Genomic DNA, 10,208 nt, shown 5'->3' with positions numbered 1-10,208 from the left:
TCTGTCACTGATGTTAATCTACCTAGTTACATTACTCTGTCCTAGTTTGGAGATTCACGCCACAGCCACAAAATAGAGGAAAGTCCATTTCCTTATATACTTATGTTAAAAAAAGGTTGATTTTCTAGGGGAAAATCCAGCGTGTGATAAGGAAAAAGCATATCATATTTTTGGACATCACACTGATTCCATCATTAGCACATCTGGAAGTTGTTTTGTTTTATTAACAAGTTCTCAACAAATACAATCAACTCTTTCCTGACATGTAATTGAAGCCTCAGGCAGCTGTCAACGGACCGCAGCACCTGTGTCACAACTAATCCCTCACTAAGTTTGTGTGGTGCTTCCTTTTAAAGTGTTCTCCAATTCCCTTGAAAGAGAGCAAAAGTCCGTATCTTGAGTCCCTTGGGACCGACTCCTATGGGTGCGTGCGTGCGTTCTACTTCGGTCCTCCGTCACCAGAGCTCACCTCCGCTGGACCGGCAGACACCTTCCTCCACCTCGGCTGCCATTGGCTCAGCTGCCTCATCCGGGTACTTGGCGCAATAGCTGCTCGTTCGCCTAAAGGTACCAATATGGCGGAGGTAAGGAGGAAAACCGGGTAGAAGCGGTGGAACTAAGACGGAAATTTTCTTCTCCTCGGGTTACCGTGGGCGCACGAGTAGTCTCTTGTAGGGCAGAGGATAGTACTCTGTAGTAGCGGGGCCGGGCTCGGGAGTAGTAGGGGGACTGTGGCGGTCGGGAATAGTATTGAAGTGGGGGGCGGTATCCTGCAGGAGTAGGCCGCGGCTCGCCTATCTGCCCACAGTGACCGCAGGACTCGAGCGGAGCAGAGCCGCCCTGGCCGGGCTGGGAATGGAGGAGGGGTATGCGCTAGGGAAGGTAACGGAATGTGGTGCCGGGCTGCTCTGGCTGGGGGTCTCGGGCGGTTGTGAGAGGGTTTAAGGCGCTTGATCATCCCTATTGCAAACGTTAAAAAAAAAAAAAAAATCTAGCTCCGTTCCCCGTTGGTGGCGCTTTATGCGCTCCTCCTGTACATTCGCAACACTTTTTTCCATCCTTCTAGTTTGACTTAGCCCTTAGGCGATGGAGCAGCGCCGAATGGGCTCGGTTACTCATTTTATTTCCTTTTATTATTTCTGCAAGGGATGTTAATTTTCTTTTCGGGCTCACTTAGTTGATTTTCACAAAAGCGTGAAGGAGGATGGTAGGAGTCCGCTGGACGATAGATTTTCCACCTCGGTCTTTTCTTGCCTTTAATGTTATTTCGTCTTTAGGTTGCAGCGAAAAAATTAAGGCTTGTGGCCATGTCCCATCATTTAGGCTTTTTAATTACGGTACAGTATCTCTTTTAATTACAGCAGTTAACTCAATTCTTTCTTTTCTAGGCTTCCTTTGGAAGTTCGAGCCCAGGTTTGTTCTGTTTTCTCTCTTTTCTGTGAACCAAGTGGAAATTATTTGGTATGGGGCTTATAGATAGTAGACTTTGTGACTTTTAAAACTTTGATTTCATGCATTTTTTTTGGGGGGGGGGGTGACTTCATTTTCCTACTGATGCTCTTGAAATTCATGTCTGATAGGTGACTATTTTTATTTGAGTATTTTTTTTGTTTAATTTTTAGCAGAATGATGTGCTGCTATCTGTGAACTGATGTCAGTAATACCTTGGTAAATAACCATTGCCTCATAAATAACTTTTTAAACAGTTTGTTTAGGTAACTCATTGAAATACTCCTACCTAAATTAGGGTCCTTTTACTAAGCTGCGTTAAAAATTGACCTTGGTATACTTATACAGGACTTTCCCACATTTAAAATGTGTAAAAATAGCAACATTTATTGCCACCAATATTGTAGGCAGTAAGAGCTCCTGCGTTAACTGTGCACTAACCAGTTAGTGTACAGTAATGTAGATATGCTAACTGGTTAGTACAGGAATTCCCACTCTGGTCCTTACATGCCCCCTCAAAAAATAAAATAAATTATTTAGCGTGCTCACATTCAAAAACTATCTGATGCTGTGTAGCACGTCCCGTGGTAGTCCATTTTTTTTTTTTTGTTTTGCATTAGGTGTAGTTGACACCTAAGGCAGCTTAGTAAAAGGACTCCTTAGTTACTATAGCAATTAGTTAAAAAAAATTTTGGAATGTGGTTGTGGCATTTTGTTCTAATTTCTGTTATAAAACTCAGATACTGATTGGTTTATGAAGAACGAGTTACCTGAAGACATTTGCTCCCCTGTTTACTAAGCCGCACAGCAATACCGACACAACCCATTCAAAGTGACATTAGCGTACTGCAGCCGCTAGGGCAGCTTAGTAAACAGAGGCGTTGTTGATGAGTTCTCACATCTAGGATACATTTTAAACAATTTTAATACTTATTAAAATTTTACGTTATTGACTCTTTTTTTTTTTTTTTAATTAACGTAATGCTTTTTCATGATTTCACATTATTTAATTACAAACTTCATGCATTTTTCACTTTAATAATTTTAAAGAAATAACATGTTGCCCAGTCGTTTGACAGTATGTAATGCTCAGGACTGTATATTGGTCATGGTAGGTGACAGGTTTCTCTTATTTTTTGTTCAGCTTTGTGTGTGTATGGGTTTGTTTTTTTTCTTTTTAACACGTGTACTTTATCATTTATTGTATAACAGATGATACTAATGGAAGTCGGTTCAGTCATTGGTTCATATAAATGTTTATGCGCAGTTTGCTTCGTGTGAATGTTATTCAGATTTCAACTTGGCTATTTTAAGAATATAAGAGATTTCTTCTGGGTTTATATCTAGGTTTCCCTATTTTATTGTGACTGTCCTCTTGGCATTACACTTTTTGCAATTATATTTGTAGAGTATTTATCGTACTCAGTGGGAAAAGATCTTCTTAGTCATGTGGTGTATTCTTACTCTCCATATCTTTGGAATATATGCAACTTTAAACCCCTCATATCTGATAAATTTATGTATAATTGGAAGTTAAGCCTAACAATTTTAGTAGAAAGAATAGGGACTGTTTAATTCTATTTTAAAGTGCTTTCTATTGACATCTTATTTTTTTTTTTCAAAATTTAAATGGCAGAGGATGGTACACTTAATATTATCAAAAGTATTAAGAGGGTAGTTTTTATAATTAGTATATCTAGGCAGGGTACATAGGCCCTTATGTTGCCTCTACAAAATAGATACATATGTGCCTTTTAATAAAATAGACTCCCCAAAAGTTCCCACATAAACTTACACCTTATTCCAAAGCAAGCATGACTTTTTTGCCTGTGTGCATAGACAATAGCTCTGTTTCTCAATAGAAGATTACAAAAAAAGAAATATTGGACAAGCCTCAAATTCAGAGCCTTCCATTTCAACTTTTTAGCTTTTAGGTGCAAACACTGTACTCCTTGTGTTCTTTCAATTATGCCATCAGCAGCCTTAATCTTCTGTTGAGAAGCACTGAGGTTTTGTTTTGATTGAGTATTGTGCTTACTCTTTGATAATTCTGTTGGTAAGTTTGTATGTATATATGCATATTTTATAACTTAGGTTTGTGACCAGGATTGGCCACTGTTGGAAACAGGTGGGCTTGATGGACCTTCGGTCTGTCCTAGTATGGCAATACTTATGTACTTATTTTGCAACTTCATCCCAGTTCTGTCCCTAGAAATACCTGTACCTACAATGTTAAAAGGAAGCTCTGTGCATTGGTAGCACACACTTTTATTCATGCATTTCCCTGGGCAATTCTATTAGCATATGTTTTGAGCATGTAAAATACTGCTCTACGTGCTGTCATTTTAAAATCTCTTGTTAAATGTCCTTAATGAACTTATCTGTAAGAGCCAGATTCATAAATTATTTTCCCCCTATGGGATCTGTTTACTAAAGTGTACAAACACAAACGGCTCAATATTACAGTTGTATTTATGTATTTGCATTAATTTTGTACGTTCTAATCTATTACTGTGTTAAATAGCACACAAAGGTAACACAAGTATGTTAACACCCAATCTTAAGTATATGAGACAATAATTAACTTTTTGTGTTAATTTCCATGTTCCAGTACTTTTGTATATTGTTTTGCATATAACTTTGTAACAGTCTTCATACTTTAGGAGAGTTTTCACATTCTGCTGTTTAATACCTTATTATATGTATTTTTTAAATAGGAATTTGCTTAACTGATTTACACAATGTCCTCTATAGTTTCAATTTGTAAAAAAATTCTAAAAATACTCATAGTTAATGAAAAAAACAAAATCTTGACTGCATAAGTCTTCACGTCCCTTGACTTAGTACTTGGTAGAAACCTTGTCTATGGCAGCAACTGCCACAAGTCATTAAGGATAAGTATCTGTCCGCTTTGCACTGTAGGATAGTGCAATTTGTACCCATTCTTTTTGGCAGACTAGCCTAATGTAAGCAGTAACATAGAAAATGTCAGTATATAACCTTGATGTTCCATTCAGTCTGGCCAACAAGGTGGCCATAGTTATACCTCTCTGGCTTGGATGTGTCTGGATATCAGCCTTTATAAGTTTTACCACAGATTTTGTATTGGATTCAGGTGTGTTTTGACTGGGTCACTTAAGGACATTCATTTTATTCTGGCTGAGCCACTCCATTGTTTTGGCTTGAACTGAGGATCATTGGCCTGCTGAAAGATTAATCTTCCCTAATTTACTTCACAGGCCCACAGGTTTATAGCAGATTGGAAAAGGTTTTCCTCTAGGATGTCTGCTTTGCACCACCTATCATTATCTCAAAGAGCCTTTCTCCCGCTACTGCTCCAAAAAATAATTCTGCCACCTACATGTTTCACCATAGGAATAGTATTAGGATGATTTGCTATATTTATACAACACACTCTACTTAGCATTTGAGACCACAAAGTTCCACTTTGGCATCATCAGACCACAAAACTCTCTACCATGTGTAGTAGGAGTGTGTATTCTTTTGAAATATAGGAAATACAGAAAAACAAATCCTGGAGTTTTTCCTGTGTCGTTACTAATGTGCACTCTTTGTGAACAGTGAGAACTGTTAATAGTATTGCCCCACCCCACAAAAAAGTCCTCAAAAAGGTACAGGGAACAAAACAGAGCAAAAAAAAAAAGTTTGCTCTGCACACACCTAGTGTAATACCTCTGAGTGTTTCTTTACAAACCCTGTATCCTTATGTGGCTTCAGTAGCTGCTGCCTTCTTGTCACTCCATATAAGCTGTGTTAGTAGAGTAATCTTGAAATTCAGTATTTTCCCCACTCTTGTCAGTGGCATCTTTATTTCTTTTAAAGTCTATTCCTCACAATGACCTTCCTCAGCAGTTTCCTTAAAACACGGCTACAGACTTTGGAGGGACGAGCTGATCAAGACTGTTGGTGATGCCAAACTGTTTCTGCTTTCCAATGAGGGACCTGATAGAACCGCAAGGGTATCTTTAAATGTTTTAACATTTTCTTACAGCCTTGCCTCAGTTTGGGTCAAATTTGTTCAAGGGTACATAGTCGGTTTTTTGGCAGCTCTGTGTTCAGCATGCTTAGACCTTTCTTTCAAATTAATTTCATGCCAGAGAAGCAGCTTGACTCTTCATTCAGAGGTATTCCAATCAGCTCAGCTACTTCGATTTGACATATGTAGGTTCTATTTAAATTATGGGCTTTAAGGGGTTTTTTTGGGGGAAAAAACCCTTATTTTTGAGTTGACTGCGACAGAATATGAAGATTTGTGCAGTCAAGCCTTTTGGTTTCTTAGTTCTCAAAATTCTAGGGTATTTTGAATAGATCAGTGAAACAATTTAGTGCATAAATATATTTTCAATTATAGTTTTTAGAAAGCAGAATGTGAAAAAATCGTATGGCATTATTAACGATATAGTAACCTGGCTGTTTTAACACCATTTTTAATACAGTTTAGTAAATAAACTCCTCCTATGTGTAACAAGCTTAGTTAATCTGGCACTAAGAGGCTGATATGCTTAGATTTTTTTCCCCCTATATATACATAGAATGGGACAGAAGCCTTTTAAATTTTCACTAAGCATAATTATGTTAAATGTTACTTCTAACAGCAAATGGTATATAAAATGTAGTAGTATCAGTCATTCTACCTGAAAGCTTTTATGGTTTTTAGTAGGTAATTGTAGAGTTACCATCTACTTTCTAAAAACTTAGGGGCCTTTTTACTAAAGTGCACTAAGCTTTATTGCAGGCTTACCGCATGACAAGAGGCTTAGGGGATCTTAATGTGTAATATGCTAACATGTTTGGCAGAAATTTGCCTGTTTGTGCTTGCTAATAATACATTTTAAAAAAATATTTTTAATACAGGGCATGTTATGGGTGAAGAATGGGCATTGACTTGTTAACCAGCATGTTGGGATTAACGCATTCTAAGTAGTTAATGCAGGAGACTTATTGCCTCCTATTTAGGAGGTGCCAAGTGCTCCTGTGTTAATTTATTTTTTTTTTTTGCAGGTCTTGCGTGCTAGTGGATAAATTATTGCGGGACCTGCAAAGATAGATACAGAAAAAGCCCTGTTTTACTGTGGCATTTAAAAATGGTCTTGCTGTGTAAGAAAGTCCCACGTTAACATACACTAAGCCCATTTTTAAAACACATTTTAGTAAAAGGGCCCCATAGAATAAAAAGGAGCATAGTATTAGTCCCCAGCAACTCTAGCCTGGGAGGTCCTGAATTCATTGGATGTCGCTTAATTTCCAAAATCTAATCTCCTTAGTACCTGGATGGAGAACCAGCAGGCAAGAATGGGCACTGTGGGCAGCAGAAAGAAATGGCTAATCTCCAAAGTATGCTGCCAAAGAAAAGGGCACAGGCACTGGGCAGAAACTGTTTTTGTGAACACTTGCCGTCTGTGCTCACTGTAAGTATATACAGTCCATTACAAAAGTGTTTTCTAGCCGTATCCTGGAGGCACACCTATCCGGTCAGATTATCAGGATTATTACAGTGACTGTGCAGGAGAGAGAGATGCATTCAATAGATTTGTGTATGTTGGCGATGCATTGGATGCACATGTGTTATTTTGTAATAATCCTGACAAATTGACTGGTTATTTGTGTATTGAGGACAGGGTTGGGGAAACACTATTATTACAAAACTCAAGACCTTCCTCCTGTAGGCGTAACATGGTAGAAAGCTTTCGTACATTGTCTCCTGAAGTCGTTTATGAAATTGGCTTTATGAATCCTGCATCCTGATTTTATAAGATCTGAAACCTTGGCAAGTAGCACACTTGAAACCTCAAACATAAAAGTAAACTTTTAAACTGATCAATCTGTCTTACTTCATAATATGAATCTCTGACAGTTGAGAGGATTATTGTAGTATCAGGTAAGAATTTTGAAACAGTGCAACATAGCAGTTCCTAACTTTTGAGCCTGATCCAAACTATTTCTCATAAGTTAGCTGGACATATATATTTTTTAATAGCAAGGGTTATCAACCTAGTCCTCTGGATTTTGCATCTAGTCAAGTTTTTCATGATAGCCACAGTGAGTTGAGCATGTTAAGAGAGAACATTTTATATAAAGGTTTTATGAATTGCAACAGTGATACCTAATGTAGCATGAACAGTGCCTCCTGGAAACACTTTTTTGAAAAACTTTGCCACTTTCTATCGAAATCCTTTTCTAATGTTTAAAAATTCTCCCAGTTTAGTTCATCTGAAATTTGAGGCTGTCATGCTTCTGTGAGTATTACAGCTCAATAGTCTCACCAGGTTTTGACATATCACCTCCCTCAGTACTGTTAATCACACATTATTAATGAATCCCTGAATGAAATAAGGGTAGTTGGAGTAGTTCTGAAATGGTTTGAGGAACTCTTGGGAAGCAGGACATATTCCCCCCCCCCCCCCCCCCCCCATTACTAAGCTGTGCTAATTCTGACATAGCCCATTCACTTTGAATGGGCTGTTGGCATTGCTGTGTGGCAGCGCTAACATGGCTTAATAAACAAGGAGGGTTGTGTTTTCAGAAATGTTGACTAATCTTCCAGCTGGCCATCCTTCAGTGGAGTACCGCAAGGCTCTCCATTTTCTCCAGTACAGTTTATATATGAGTTCCTTAGATGCAAATCTTTTGTGGTACCTAATTCTACTTTTCCTTCTTGGATGATGTATTTATTCTTGGAGTTTTAGCAATAACACCCTGGACTAGAACAAGTCTTCTAAATGACTGCATTACAGCTGTAGAAGAGGGCTATTTTAAATTATTTGAAATTATGAATAAAGTAAAAACCAAATTCTTATGGTCTACTAACTCTGTAGAAATAATCTCTGTAGAGATTTTACTCCTGTCTTGAATCACAATTACAATTGAAAAGACCTGCAGAGTTCTCAGAGTTTTATTTTAGATAGTGCTCTAACAATAGAGCCCCAAATAAATACACTGTTAAGAAATGAAGGCAATTCTGTTATGGAAGATCTTATTTTTTTTTTCAAAGAACATATAGATTATTGGTTAAACTTTTAGTAATAGATATCAGCTGTTACAGACTATCTCTGCAAAGCTGATTTTTAGAGTTAGAAAGTATGAGAGGTCTTCTCCTTTATTGAATAAGTTGCATTAGTTACCTGTTTAGGCTCGGGTTTCTTTTAAATTAGCCTGCATCGTTTAAAAAACTTTTCAAGATGCCGTTCTTGTTTTTTCTCAACTTAATTTTGAATCTAAATTTTCTTCTAGAAGATTTAGCTGTAATTTGTTTCCCTCCAATAAGAGGTATTCTATATAAACAAATGTTTGACTCTCCATTCCAATCTGTTAAACTATGGAATAACCTTTCCATATATATTTCTTTGTCAAGTTTTAAAAACATTTTATTTTGCAAGGTATTTTTTTTTAATTTCTAACTTTGCATTATTAATTATCTATGATAGCTGCAGGAGAGAGTTTTTTTTTTTTTTTTTTTTGGGGGGGGGGGGTCTGCTTTTAAAGAGAAGCTCACATTCACATTTTTTCATAAGCAGAGTTTTCAGAATTTATTCCCTCATGCAGATTAAAAAAAAATTGTTTTCAAAATAGTTAACTGCACATTTGAGTAACATAGTAAATGATGGCAGATGAAGATCTGTGTGGTTCATTGAGTCTGCACAGCAAGATGTCAGATTTGTCCCCATTTCTCCTTGCAGTTTCCACATCTGTGTTCTTTTAAAGTGTGATGAGCTTGTAATTTTGCTTTGATTTTATTTATTTTTTGCTCTTTCTATATAGGGATACTCTGTTTTACTCAGGCATTTTTTGATTTTTGTTTTATTCCCACTGCCTACCTTGGGAGGGCATGTCTGGCATCCACCACCCTGACGGTGAAAAGTATTTCCTGTTACTCCTAAGTCTACCATTCTGCAACCTCAATTCATGTTCTCTTTTCCATCTCTGAAAAATATCTGTATCCTTTCAAATATTTAAATGTCTATATCATATCTCCCCATCCCTCCTTTTGCCTAGGGTATACGTAATCCAGTTTTCAAGTCTCTTCCTTTGCATCTTTTGGCTCAAACCCCATATCATTTTTGTCACTTTCGTCTAGCCCTTGAGCAAGGGAGCATTTTGCCATAGTCATATACTGCTTGCATGTTTGTTTTAGTGAATGAAATTAAGCTTATAATTTGTGTTTAAATTTATCAACTTCGCAGCCAGGTTTGTCATTTTAAGAGCCCTTTAATGTGATAATAGAGAAGGCTGCATTCTTTTTTGCAGGAAGAAGACAGCTAAGCTTTGCTTTTATACCAATAGCTTTTGCTGAGTGACAGCATTAGTTGTCTTCTGAAAAGAATGAATTGCTACTAACAGGAATGCTCAATGAGATTCAGTTAATACTGAATCATGGGAGATTAACTCTTCTAGTCTCTGTTTTGAGCTTGTCTTCTGTGTTTGATCTCATGGATCATACCCAAATCTTCGAACCATGTAAGAAAAATGGTGTACTAGCCAGGTTAAAATCATGTTTATAGGCACAGACTTTTAAAGGGTTCTCTAGAAATCAGTTGTTGTCAGAGCCCCAATTACTGCCAGGAGTTTCAGTGTTATTTATTGACAACCTTTGTTCAGTGTCTTTCTAGCACAATTATTGTTACTTATATAAACGGACAATAACTCAAATTTGCATAGATGACATACAACTTATATTTCCAGTCGACTTTGCTACTTTGGAAAGCTGTGACTAAGAACCAACACATTAGCATCAGAAATTG

General features: G+C 37.3%; 1 protein-coding gene across 1 annotated transcript in view; it reads left to right on the top strand.

Moving 5' to 3' along the window:
• Positions 1-328: 328 nt before the first annotated feature.
• The window catches only part of MIER3 (MIER family member 3), a 167,618-nt gene continuing 157,738 nt past the window's right edge, over positions 329-10,208 (top strand). Inside the window, 2 exon segments of the mRNA XM_030193155.1 lie at positions 329-584; positions 1,389-1,413. Of these exon segments, the coding sequence (XP_030049015.1) occupies positions 576-584; positions 1,389-1,413 (34 nt within the window). The 5' untranslated portion in view covers positions 329-575.

The sequence above is a fragment of the Microcaecilia unicolor genome, chromosome 2 (genome assembly GCF_901765095.1).
Source record: "Microcaecilia unicolor chromosome 2, aMicUni1.1, whole genome shotgun sequence".
In the NCBI taxonomy this organism is placed as follows: Eukaryota; Metazoa; Chordata; class Amphibia; order Gymnophiona; family Siphonopidae; genus Microcaecilia; species Microcaecilia unicolor.
This window is presented reverse-complemented; position numbering and strand designations above follow the sequence as displayed.